At 35.7% G+C, this 14,478-nt stretch overlaps 1 protein-coding gene across 4 annotated transcripts in view; it reads left to right on the top strand.

Annotated features, from left to right (window-relative positions):
- Positions 1 to 14,478, top strand: part of LOC126416565 (uncharacterized) — a 215,516-nt gene that overhangs the window by 196,444 nt on the left and 4,594 nt on the right. For 2 of the 4 annotated variants that reach the window (XM_050084311.1, XM_050084309.1), the window contains one exon: positions 834 to 939. The exons of 1 other annotated variant lie outside the window; for it this stretch is intronic. In XM_050084311.1, the coding sequence (XP_049940268.1) occupies positions 834 to 939 (106 nt within the window). The remainder of the gene's footprint in view (positions 1 to 833; positions 940 to 14,478) is intronic. One more of the 4 variants, XM_050084310.1, reaches the window with a different exon arrangement.

The raw sequence follows: 14,478 nt of genomic DNA, 5'->3' as shown, positions 1-14,478 counted from the left end.
TCATTGAATCTTTTATTATAATAAAAAATATATAATAAAATATTTACAAGATGGTTACTGGGTTTCCCTAATGCATATGCATAGCATGTGTGTATTTACTGAGCTCATACCTCTAAATTCAGTTGTGTAAAGGAGAGAGAGAAGTTTTAGAGTTTATTCTGTTATTGAGATTGATATTGGAGGTGCCGGATGCATCCATGAGCAACTGAGTTAATGTTTGTGCATTGATGGAGAAGACATATTGAGGTATTAACAAAACTGAGAGAAAATATATAGGGGTTCTCTTTCATAGTTAGAAGAACAAAGAGAAAAACAACAACCTAATGTATTCTGACTCAGATGTATGAGTAATTGACAACATGGTAGAAAGAGGATGTAAGGTAAAAAAAACACTTAAGTTAAAAAGCATTTAAACCCATGAAAACTAATGTAAAATTAATAAAAGTATAGAAAATTAATAAAAACAGATGTCAGTTCTGGAGATGTAAGTTAAAGATTGGGATAGCTATTTCATTTATGACTTGACAAATCCACAAATTTTTTTTTCTTGTTATGACTTAAAGGATAACATGAAAATTAGTTCCCTAAAAGCAACAAAAACATATTTTACTGAGTCTCTCCAAACATATGTTGATACCTTATGTTAAAAAGTTTTATTCTTATTCAGAATTAATGATCACATTGTTTGTTTTGTTAAAAAGTTTTATTCTTATTCAGTACTAATGATCACATTGTTCATTTTATATCTTTTTTCCCCTTAATTTCTTTCACAACAGACTTTCAATTATTTAAGATGAGAGTATTTCAATTTTCTTGATACTTACTGTGCACAGTTTCTTGATCTCACTGTTATGGCCATACAGCAGGGCAGTGAAGCAGCCAGCGTATGCTCTACCTAATGCCTTCTATGCAACAAAAGGGAAACGCTTGATAGCCTGAGTAAGTATTTCCTTTCTTCATCCTAGGTTTTTTTCTTCTGAGCAAAGCAGGCACATTTGTAAACATTAGTGTAAAATGATTTCATTTAGCTCTGTGATGTCTACACAAAAAATAAGTAGCTGGTATGAACTTTGATTAATAGAAACAAGCTCTTTTTAAATCTTACTGTCTTTAATAAAATAGCTGTGAGTCCCATGGAAAAAAATTATCTGATCATGATAGTCAAACATCAGCAACAGAGTATCCACATCAATCAGGCTTAATTAAGAAACGAAAAATAAAATTTCCTAGGGTTGTAAGTGGTAACTTAGTTTCATTATTCAGCTGGAACTTACATGAATAATAATGGAGAGAAGTTTACCAAGAGCATATAGTAGATGAGAAATGTAATTCTTCCCGAAAATGTTCCAACATTATGGATCAGGTTTCCTTTATTAAGGGATCTGCGACATTCACACTGGAAGCCAAGAAAAAGGGTCACTGATGTGTGGGATAAAAGTATCTTGTGCTATGAAGAGAGAGTGTTGTTTAGTACAAAGAATTAGCTCTAATTTAAAAATTTAATAAAGTAGTATTGCAAGATTCTTCAGCATATCATCAAAAAGAGAAAAAAGAACTATGTACCTAGCTCAAAAAAATTCAAAATTCCAAGAATGTGGCAGGGACACTTTGGACCATTATTGACCATGATACAAATAAACTTGCAAGGCAAGTGATATCAAACATTCAGATAGCAGTAACAGTGAAACAGATGACAAGCAGCTCAAATCACTGACTACTAAATTCAATGGATTTTTCTTAACAGTAGCTGAAAACATAGCGGAAAAATTGTCCATCAAAAGAAGATCCAGTAAACTTACAGTGACAGGCAATGCATATCCATCAAAAGACATCAGTTTTGTCAACTCACCTGTTAGAGAGCTTCCAACGAACTGTGAACTTAACGCAAGGTGCATATACAATACAGATAGCCATACCCTAGATGCAGCCATGTTTGAGGGCTACCTGTGGAGAGCCATATGAAAATATGCTTCCACAAAAGGGGCAGCAGACTTTTCAGTAGTTTCAGGGTCACCTGTATAGATTGTTGAGAGATCTGGCCTAATGATTTGATCAACACTACCTTGTTAGGTAGGTACTGCGAATGGCTGAAAACAAGGGAAAAATAGAGCCATGACATTTCTCAAGGGCATGCAGATATACTCTATGGCTTCATGATGATGGTAACCTCCTGGTTAAGGTATTCTGGTGATAATATAGTCCCCAATTCAGAAATATAGTCCGCTATTCAGATATCAAGGTGGAGACTATTCAAGAGGATGTTGTCCTCAGGAAAAACAAATCTGGTGTTCTATGGGCTGGAGTGTGGAGTGTTAGCTCCCTTAATCAGGTAGGTAGGATAGAGAATTTAAAAAAAAGACATAGATAGTCAGAATTAATGAAAATGCTGTAGGAGGAAGATCAGAACTTCTGGTCGGGTGATTACAGAGTTATGAACACGAAATCTTATAGGGGTAAGGCAGGAATATGTATAATAATAACACAGAAAATAGGAATGCTGGTAAACTACTATGAACAGCATAGTGAACACATTATCATAGGGGACAGATACACTATAGTAGTGCAAATTAATATGCCAACCATATTAGGAAAAGGATGTTAGATATTCAGTTGTGACCCTTCACACAATATCCAAGAACTGAAGGATCAATTTAGGAGGAAGTTAATTGAATTCCAGTGCCAGCCCTGCAAACTTCTGTAAATGACTTTAAATGTGCGTGAAGGAAAATGTCATGTCATTTTCAAGTGATTTGCATCTTAAATTGCAAGCACTTAAATTCATATTGTATTTCTTTTATATTGCTCCACCATGCATGTTATAAAGGGAACAGGAAGTTGATGTTGATGATATGGGAAATATAATGCTGTGGGAAGAATTTAAAAGGGCACTCAAAAGCTAAAACTGATTCAAAGCTCCTGGAGTAGACAACATTCCCTCACATTTATTGAGATCCTTAGGACAGCCTAGTATGCAAGATATATGAGACCGGTGAAATGTCCTTGTTTTCAAGAAGAATGCAATAATTCTTATTCCAAAGAAAGCAGGTGGTGACAGGCATGGATCTTACAGAACCATTAGCTGAGTTAGTCATAGTTGCAAAATACTGACACAAATTATTAACAGATTATGAGAAATACTGGTAGAAGATAACTTCATGGAAGATCACTTTGGTTTCCAGAGAAATTTAAGAACACAAAAGACAATACTTGCCCTACAACTCATCTTAGATGATGAGATGAAAGAAGGCAAATTTATGTCTCTGGTGTTCATATATTTGGAAAAAGCTATTGATAATGCTGTCTCAGTACTTGCAGACTACAGTTATAATCATTGTAGGAGATTAATGGAAATCAGAAGTTGAGAAAGCAGTGTTCTCAATGTTATTCAGTTTGTACAGTGACCAAGCTGGGGGGGGGGGGGGGGGGGGGGGGAGTTCACACAGAAGAAATAAATAACTTTGAGGTTTTCTGATGAAATTTAAATTCTATCATAGATGATGAAAGGCTTGGAAGATCAGTTGAATGGAATGAACGATGTTTTAAAAAGAAGTTGTAAGCTGAACATAAACAAAGGTGAAACAAGGGTAATTAAATGTAGCTGAATTAAATTAGGTGATCCTGAGGGGATTAGGTTAGGAAATGAGATACTAAAAGTAGTAGTTCAGTTTTGCTATTTTGGGTACAAAATAACTGACAATGGCCAAAGTACAGAGGATAAAAAATGCAGACCAGCAATAACAAGAAAAGTGTTTCCGAAAAGGAAAAATTTGTTAGTATTGAGTATAAACTGAAATGTTAGGAAATTTTTTCTGAAGATATTCATCTGGAGTGTAACACTGTATGGAAGTGAAACATGGATGGTAACTAGTTCAGACAAGAAGAGAGTAGAAGCTTTTAAAGAATGTTGTAGATAATACAGGTTGACTAAATAAATAGAGGAGATATACTAAGCTGAATTTGGGAAAAAAGAAATTTGTAGCACTTTGTAACAAGAAAGGATTGACTCACAGAATGTATCCTGAGGCATCAAGGATACATCAATTTGGCGATGGAAGGAAGTGTGGGGGTAAAAATTGTAGAGGCAGACCATACTTGAGTACAGTAAGCAGGTGCAAAAAGGCTTCAGTCAAAATAGTTATGTAGAGGTGAAGAGGCTTACCAGTTTTCAATATGATGGACATAACAACAACTGTTAGAGAATTCACAAACATGGTCTGGTCATTAAAAAGTAGTAACTTTTGTTGCTAGAATAGTTTGTTAGTGAAAGTACTAAATTTTTGTGGTGACTTGCTAGTGCCATCCTTGAGCTGCTTTTTAATGAGTCAGTGCATTTCCTGAAAGTCTTAAGTATGAAGTAGCAACAGTAATATACAAAAGTGGTGATAAGTGACTGACCTCTAATTATAAACCGATGTCCATTCTTAATACGTTCTCACAGATTTTTGAGAAGATAACTTACAGCTGCATTCTGTATCATCTTTTCTGAAAATAATCTTTTAACAACAGCTCAATTTGGCTTTTATACAGGCACTTCTAGTGAGCAGGAAATAAATGATCTCACAAATTCAGTTCTGGTTCAGCTAATAAGAAAAATTAACTTTTTGCATTTTCTGTAATCTTGCCAGAGGCTTTGACTGTGTAGATCAGACTGTGTGAAAGCTGTCCCAAAGGGCACAGGCAAACCTCAGCTTGCTCACAGGCAGTTGCAGCTAGTATAGGCTATCCACCAGGTGACCCAACTGTACACATTTTGTGTATTGGTGAGGCATGTGGCCACCCTTGTCCGCTTACATTCTACTGGTGCAGTAACATCACGTAGGCTATGGCTCACCAGCTTGACTGCCATCACTTTGGCTGTTTACCCATCCATACCCTCCTGTGTTTCATTATCTAGATTGGGCGGTTCCAGTTTGTAAGCAGGAACAATCTAATGTAGATAATAAAATACTTCTTTTTCTTTGAGTTATTGGTTTTCTTGCCACCATGAATTCCTCTCCTGTAGCAACCTACATCCTGAATTATTTGCTGAATGTAATCTAGTCACCGCTTTCCTCTACAGCTTTTACCCACTACAGCTGCCTCTTGTACCATGGGAGTTAGTCCATGGTGTTTTAACAGATGTCCTACCATGTATTTCTCTCTTTGCTGATTCTCCAGAAAACCTCTCATTCCTTACTTTATCAGTCTACTTAATTTTCAACATTCTTCTGTAGCACCACATCTCAATTGGTTCAATTCTCTTCTGTTCATTTTCCCACAGCCCAAGTTTCACTACCATACAATGCTGTGCTCCCAACACACATTCTCAGAAATTTTTTCCTCAAATTAAGACCTACGTTTGATACTAGTACACTTCTCTTGGCCAAAAATACCAACTTTGCCAGTGCTAATCTGTTTTTGATGTCCTCCTTGCTATGTCTATCATGGGTTATTTTGCTGCATAGGCAGCAGAATTCCTTGACTTCATATTTTGTGATCACCATCCTGATTATAAGTTTCTCTCTGCTCTCATTTCTGCTACTTCTCATTACTTTCCTCTTTCTTTGATTTACTCTCAATCCATATTCTGTTCTGATTTGACTGTTTGTTCCATTCAGAAATCCTGTAATTCTTCTTCACTTTCACAGAGTATAGCAATGTTATCAGTGAATCTTATTGTTGATATTTGATATCCTTCACTTTGAATTTCAATTCCACTCTGGAACCTTTCTTTTAATTCTGTCATTGCTTTTGATGTATAGATTGAACAATAGGGGCAAAGGACTACATCCCTGTCTTATAACCTTTTTAATTCGAGCACTTCATTCTTGGTGTTCCACTCTTATTGTTCCCTCTTGGCTGTTGTAAATATTTTGTATTACCTGTCAACTATAATCTGATCCCTATTTTCCTCAGAATGTCAAACATCTTGCACCATTTGATGCTGTCAAATGCTTTTTCCAGGTCAACAGATCTTATGAGTGTGTTTTGAGTTTTCATTAATCTTGCTTCCATTATCAACTGCAATGTCAGAACTGCCTCTCTGTTGCCGTTACCTTTCTTATTGCCAAACTGACCATCATCTAACAGATCCTCACTTTTCTTTTCCATTCTTCTGCATATTATTCTTGTCAGCAACTTGAGTGCATGAGCTACTAAGCTGACTGCACAATAATTCTCACACTAATCAGCTCTTGCAATGTTCAGAATTATGTGGATGATTTTTGTCCAAAAGTCAGATGGTATAATGCCAGACTCTTATATTCTATGCACCAACATGAACAGTCATTTTGTTCCCACTCCCCCAAGCAATTTTAGAAATTCTGACAGAATGCTATCTATCCTTCCTGCTTATTCCATCTTAAGTCTTCAAAACTCTTATAAATTCTGACTCTAAGAGTGGGTCCCCTATTTCTTCTATATCAAATCCTGTTTCTTCTTCTATCATGCCATCAGACAAAGAGGCCTTCATTATACTCATTCCACCCATCAGCTCCCTCCTCTACATTTAACAGTGGAATTCCCATTTCACCCTTAATGTTAACAACTCTGCTTTAAATTTCACTGAATGTTGTTTTGACTTTTTTGTATGATGAGTCAGTCCTTCTAAAATACTATTAGGGTAACTTAAATAGTAGGCTATTAAAGTTCTCCTCATTGCACCAGTGGAGTCATATCTTAACATTAGATACAGATTGTCATGTTAGCAAATGATACTAAATATAGAAGATTAATTTCAGAGTGGGAAAACACTAAGTATGGTGCACCACAGGTTTCAGTGCTTGCTTGGCTCCTGTTCTTGGTCTACATAAATGATTTATCTTTGTCACTGAGGAATTCTTCAAAAATCGTAATATTTGCTGGTGAGACAAGTCTACTGCTAGAGGGCTCAAACACACCCATATTAGTCACAACCAGAACAATACTGGAACAGGTTTACAACTGGTATACAACCAACAGCTTATTGCTCAATCTTACAAAAGCTCTCCTATTCTCAACTAAGACTTTTGACAAAGCATTTATGTAACATTATATATACCACTATCAGCTCTCTATATACTGGAAAAGTTAAGATCTTTGTAATACAAACATTTAAGTAATGTGGAATATATATTCCTGAGTGGCTAATGGGGTACACTTTTACTTTCTTTTTGCGTATTTGGGGATTTTCAGTTTTCTGCCTGAAGTTCACTGGCATGGAACTATAAAACTCCATTTCAAAATCTAGAGGAAGTTGCTTAGGCTATGTGGAAATTATTTTTGCTTCTCATATTGTGGTTGCTACTTGCTGAATTCATCCAAAACTCATCCTAATTGTTAACCACAGATACTGTAAGGGAGTAGGTTTATGTGCATTGGCATATAACTCTAAGAATCCCTAGGTGTGAAGGCACTTCCGCAAAATGTTCATTTATCAACTTTTCACAATATTCTTGTTGCACACTTTTGTAGAATAAATATTTTTCTTGCCTTAGCTGCAGCTGCCTTAAGATTGTGTCATGGGACAGAAGTCAGTGAAAGTATACAAATTATGCTAGCAGTCCTGTTTGCAAGTTGAGACAGTGAGAGATATTTCTGAGTGCAAAGCAGTCAGAACAGAGTTTATTTTTCTTTGATTAACTAAACTACATACTGGTGGTTATTTATTGGATTAATAATTTGGATGCGAAGGTATTTCATACATGGAGCCTCATCAAATGTGTGCCCACTGATCTCTATTTCTGGGATCTATATGGGATTTTTACTTCTTTGGAGCTGCGTTATGTAAGTCTTTGTTTGATAAAGAGTTAAAGTGTTTGCTGTGAAGAACTTGTATACCTGTTCATTATTTTCCAGGTGGTGTCTGGTCTGAATTTCTTATGCCTATTTATCAGTATACTTGTCTCATCAGCAGACATCGCCATTTCTGAAGAATCCTCCAACATCTTGGCTAGTCATTTATATTAATCCATAACAATAGTGAGCTGAGCACCAAACTTGTGGGATACTACATTTAACATTTCCCCACTCTGAATTTTGACTTATTCCTGTGCTAACATTTGTTACTGCGGCCCTCTGCTTTATATTGTTAAGATGCTTGGGGAATGTCTTTAGTTTCTATAGTGGAATTGTAAGCCCTAAAAAAGGGCCTTGATAAGATCACAGAAAATGTAAACAAGATATTTTTCTTGTTAGTTCATGCAGAACCGAATATGTGAACTCATTTATTACTTTCCCAACAGAGAAGATTTCACAGCAGTCTAAAACAGCCATTGTTAAAAGGTTATTCTTACAAAGCTGCTTCAGTATTCTGTGGTAAACTATATCCTTAGAACATTTTGGGAAAATGAGAAGGAAGGGACATTAGATTGTAACACTCTACCTGAGAACTAAAGAGATAAAGTGCAATTTATGACATTTTTGCTGAACTTAATATCTGTAATACCCACACATTTCATTTATTGATGTGGGATGCTAATAGTGCTTCGGTCCATGGTCAGTTTCAGTAGTGTTACAAAGGTGCATGCCCATGTAAGACTGTCAAAATGAGCTGCTGGCTGGAATATGACTGGTGCTCTATACAGACAAATGAAGTACTGTATGGATATTACAAAATCAGTCTTACATTGGAACTGGAGAGACTGGACATGTGCCCTTCACATCTTAGACACAGAATTTGAGGCCATCTGGTCATCTCAATTTTTATTATCATGTGCTTCTAACATCTACTTCAGTCTTTCAGAAAATACCCCTGTTCTTGTCAGTTAGATACAAAGACAACTCAAGGGGGCCATTATCACATCGGCACAAGATTTTAGAAGTTTGTTTGAAATACTATCAACAGCAAGAAGATTCACAAATTTCAGTGGCCTGGAGATTTTTGTGGTCTTGTTTACAGCTGATTTGGCAAAACTGATCTTACCTGGTAGAGTACGCAACATCTGTACAAGTTTCACAAGCTGTGACATTGTGCAAACAAAACAGTGACCTAAATATAGAATAAATTTCTTTTACTTTACTTTAGGACAGCATTTATCTGAAACTGGTCATTCTATAGGGAGCATTGAGAACTGAATGTGTATTCTCCACAGAGTGGAAAAAGGCCGTGCTCTTAATTTGTTAAAGGAGCTTGAAATTTATAAAGCAAAAAAGGAAGAACGAACAAAACTGCTTAACTGGCTGAGCAATTTCATGCCCATTGCCTACTTTTTCTTTGTTTGACATTTTATTTTAATCACTGAATGCCTCTGTTATATATAGTTTCACCTAGTATACAGTGCCTTACACATTTACTCCATTTTCATATCTTGTTCGCATAACTCTAATATTTTCTTGTTCCTTTTCTGTTTATATAATATAATGCATTAACTAGATAATCTTGTTCATGCACTGGTATGGAGTTTTATCATTCTTTCCTTGCAAAGGCATGCTGCAGGGTATGAGGGGCCCTCTGGTGGTCATGTTCCTCTAACCACTTCTCACTAATGCGTAATTCTGGCATTACCGCTAACAGAGGTCACTGATTATGTGCGGCAGTATGTTTTCTTTCATTGTGGGTTCTTTAGCTATTTGTTTTATAGTTTTTATATTATTTGGTGCACTATGAAAACTGTTTATTATTTATTTCATTATTTATAATATTGACACTTGAGCATATGTCAATTATTGTCTCTTAACTCTTCCTCTTTTTAACAATCTAACTTTTGTCATTCTTTAATTTCTTTGTTTTTTGTTAATGTAATGCCTCTTATACCTTATAAGTCAATTACAGACTTTACTGATTGTATCCCCCCTTTATTTTATGTTGTTCTATTAATCATTGAAGACTTGTGTATGCCTACAGTAGAGGCATATGGTGAACTTACGACACAAATTTCTTGTGGCTACTGTATGGCAGTTTGTTTTGAACAGTAATGCTGCTGAAAAGGTGGCACTTGTTATTATTTATATATATTTGACAATGCTGGTGCTGATTTTTCATTTATCATTTGACAATGCCATTATGGCTGCAGTATATTAGGACGTTGTCTTTTAGAGCAGATCTGAAGATGGTCATTATAGGCTAAAACCAGTAATCTGTTGACAAAAAGTTTGTGAGCATAGACATAAAGTAAAGGAAATTTAATCTGTACAAGTAGTAGTCTGTTGCTTTGAAGTATTAACAAATTCAGGGGCAAATAATACTTATTACACTCTGTCAAACACTTTGTGCGAAGAACAATATGCAAATGATCTTAATCTGTATAAAATCATAAATGATATAAGTTCTGCTTATCTTTATTTTAATGTTCAGTAATTTTGTTTGTTCCTACATGTGCTTGGGAAATTTAAACACATGTTTGGTAAAAACTGCAAGGAAATTCAGCATTTCCTTCTAGTAATTCTGGCCAAAATCAAGTGTCTTTGATCAAGTATGTGTTTCAATTGGGGTGGGGGGGAGGGCAAGAAGGGAAGTGAGCAATGTTAAGGCAGTGATTTCTTGCATTTTAAAGCAACAGTATTTAAATTCCAGTTTGGCCATTTTAATTTTGTATTTTTTTTCTCACACTCGTGAGTTTAATTAGTAATCCTGGATAAGGTCATGGTTGATTTCTTTCCCCATCACTTTTGTCCTACAATGTGTAATAGGTGTTTCATTCTGCTATTGTGTTCTATGATTCACTACATTATTGTGAATTTTATTCTTTCCAATTTAATATTAGAGAAACATTGTGAAGCAATGTTGGAGATCATAACCAAATAATTACATTAAGAATAACAATAAGTGCTTGTCATAGTTATTAAGTACATTGATATATGCATTATCTTTCAATACATATAATCCCACCTTAAACCCATGTATAATTTAATTTTAGAGATGCCCTCAAGCTGGGATCTATGGTCTCTGGACCAATTTCATCACTATATTTTTGTAGCTGTGAGTGAGTGGATGATTATTAATACAAAACTCTATGTGTGAATCAGTGAACGAAGAGTGTAGTGGCAGATGTTCTTGTATTCTCTGTTCTCCATTCTATTTTCTTTATAATAATATTCCACAATATACTTGTGTGAGTGAATATAGATATATATGTTTCAAAGTGACTGAAGCACACCCTGTGGTGTTATTCATTCCTTCTTAGGATTCTGTCTTTGAATGGTGTATTATTTTCAGCAATATGTCAAAGCACTGGCCCTAACTCAACCTCATAACATACGGAGTTGCAGGGCAACTGACATATAATGTTGTCGTTTGATCTTTCCTGAGTGGAGGTGTTTTATGCTGATAAGGCACCACTTATTCTCACTGACTTAATTAAGAACAGTTTACTATTCAGATTGTTCTGGTCTCAATGGAATGGGAAAGAGTGTATTAAAATTATAGTGTGGGTTTTTCTACAAAAGTTCTACTGCGCCTTTCTTATTTTATTTTTTTTTTATTTTTTCACTGACAAAAACTGTCTATAAACCAAAGAAAAGATATTGATTCTCAAAATTCAAAACCCATCAACTGCTTTTTAATAGCTGATTTACCTTAATACATTGATGGTTGCAGTATTATTTAATGAACTGCCCCTATTTGAATTAGATTATTGGTACAAAGAACAATTGATAAATATTTTACTTAAACCAGTTTTTGAATTCCAGAATGAATTTTTGCCATGGGGCAGAGGTTATGCTGATTTGAAACTTCCAGGTAGATAAAAACTGCATGCCAGACCAGGACTCAAAACTTTCTGCTTCCAGCTGAGCTATCCAACCATGAATTGTCACATACCCTCACAGCTATACTTCTGCCATTGCCTCATCTCCTACTGTAAAACATCATGGAAGTTCTCCTGCATATCTTGTGGGACCAGCACTCCTGGAAGAAAGGATATTGTGTAAACATGGCTTAGGCACAGCCTGGAGGATTGTTACCAGAATGAATTTCCACTCTGCAGCAGAGTCAATCTGCCACAAAGTTTCAGTTTTCGAACTTATTGCTTGTTAAATGCTGGTAAACTTTTTGTACTATCCCAGTTGATGTGTTTCTGTCCAATAACTAAAATATATAACTTCACTAAATATCACCATAACTCTTGATGTGTAACATGTACACCGTTCGTTGAGTGTGAATCTTGCTTCACCCCCCTCCCCCCTGTCCCCCTCACCCCAATTGCTTTCTAACTGTTGTTGCAATAGCCATTACAGTTGAAATTACAAATGTAAAAGAGCTCAATACAATAGCCTTTCACCAGTTGAACTAAACAGCAACTGATCATCAACGCAAATCAAAAGCAATATTTCTTTTTCTGTTAATGACATAATTATGTCAACTGACAGGCAACACTGTGAGCCAAATAAGTTGGTCTTCATGCAATTAAAGATTCACACTGTGCATTCATATAAAGGCCAGCTCCAAAGAATGTCTGTAATTTACACAGTTGCACTTCACCCAGCTGACGTCTCATTAACTGGGCATAAATCATAAAAAACTCAAATTAGAAAATCAGTTTTTGTAATTAACAATGATTAATAAATGTATAGAATACATATTATAGCTCTCATTACCTTCTGTTTCTGTAGACCATATTCTGTGATGCTAAAACCTTATACATGATCTACATCTACATCTTCATGAATACACTGCAAATCACATTTAAGCGCCTAGCAGAGGATTCATTGAACCACCTTCACAATTCTCTATTATTCCAATCTCATATAGCTTGTGGAAAGAATGAACACCTATATCTTTCCATACGAGCTCTGATTTCCTTATTTTATCATGGTGATCATTCCTCCCTATTTAGGTCTGTGTCAACAAAATATTTTCGCATTTGGAAGAGAAAGTAGGAAACTGGAATTTTGTGAGAAGATTCCATCACAACAAAAGATGCATTTCTTTTAATTATGTCCAGCCCAAATCCTGTATCATTTCTGTGACACTCTCTCCCATGTTTCATGATAATACAAAACGTGCTGCCTTTCTTTGAACTTTTTTGATGTACTCCATCAGTCCTATTTGGTAAGGATCTCACACTGCGCAGCAGCACTCTAAAAGAGGATGGACAAGTGTAGTGTAAGCAGTCTCCTTAGTGGTCTGTTACATTTCCTAAGTGTCCTGCCAATAAAACGCAGTCTTTGGTTAGCCTTCCCCATAACATTTTCTATGTGTTCCTTCCAATTTAAGTTGTTTGTGATTGTAATACCTAGCTATTTAGTTGACTTTATGGCTTTTAGATTAGACTGACTTACAGTGTAACTGAAATTTAATGAGTTCCTTTTAGCACTCATGTGGATGACCTCACACTTTTCGTTATTTAAGGTCAACTGCCACTTCTCGCACCATTCAAGTATCTTTTCTAAATCATTTTGCAGTTTGTTTTGATCTTCTAATGACTTTATTAGTCGATAAATGACGGTGGCATCTGCAAACAACCAAAGACAGCAGCTCAGATTGTCTCCCAAATCATTTATATAGATAAGAAGCAGCAAAGGGCTTATAACACTGCCTTGGGGAATGCCAGAAATCACTTCTGTTTTACTCAATGAGTTTCTGTCAATTACTATGAACTGTGACCTCTCTGAGAGGAAATCACAAATCGACATCCACATAACTGAGATAATATTTCACTAAGAGCCGCTTGTTTGGCACAGTGTCGAAAGCCTTCCAGAAATACAGAAATACAGAATCGATCTGAAATCCCTTGTCAATAGCACTCAACACTTCATGTGAATGAAGAGCTAGTTGTGTTCCACAGGAACGATGTTTTCTAAACCCATGTTGACTAGGTGTCAGTAGACCATTTTCTTTGAGGTAATTCATAATGTTCAAACACAATACATGTTCCAAAATCCTGCTGCATATCAACGTTAATGATAAGGGCCTGTAATTTAGTGGATTACTCCTACTACCTTTCTTTAATACTGGTGTGACTTGTACAACATTCCAGTCTTTGGGTACAGATCTTTCATCGAGTGAATGGCTATATAGGATTGTTAAGTATGGAGCTAATTCATCAGCATACTCTGAAAGGAACCTAATTGGTATACAGTCTGGACCAGAAGACTTCCTTTTATTAAGTGATTTAAGTTGCTTCACTACTCTGAGGATATTTACTTCTACATTACTCATGTTGGTAGCTGTTCTCGATTTGAATTCTGGAATATTTACTTCCTCTTCATTTGTGAAGGCATTTGAAAGGCTTGTTTAGTAACTCTGCTTTGATGTCTTCAACAGTATCTCCATTGCTATCGCGCAGAGAAGGCATTGATTCTTTCTTGCTGCTAACATACTTCGCATACGACCAGAATCTCTTTGGATTTTCTGCCAGGTTTTGAGACAAATTTTAGTTGTGGAAACTGTTATAAGCATCTTGCATTGAAGTCCATGCTAAATTTTGAGCTTCTGAAAAAGATTGCCAATCTCGGGGATTTTAGATCTGTTTATATTTGGCATGTTTGTTTCGTTGTATCTGCAAATGTGTTCTAACCTGTTTTGTGTACCAAGGAGGACCAGCTCCATTGTTTGTTAATTTATTTGGTATAAATCTCTCA

The sequence above is a fragment of the Schistocerca serialis genome, chromosome 8, assembly GCF_023864345.2.
Source record: "Schistocerca serialis cubense isolate TAMUIC-IGC-003099 chromosome 8, iqSchSeri2.2, whole genome shotgun sequence".
Lineage (NCBI taxonomy): Eukaryota > Metazoa > Arthropoda > Insecta > Orthoptera > Acrididae > Schistocerca > Schistocerca serialis.
The sequence above is the reverse complement of the archived record's forward strand: the minus strand, read 5'-3'. Positions and strand labels throughout refer to the sequence as shown.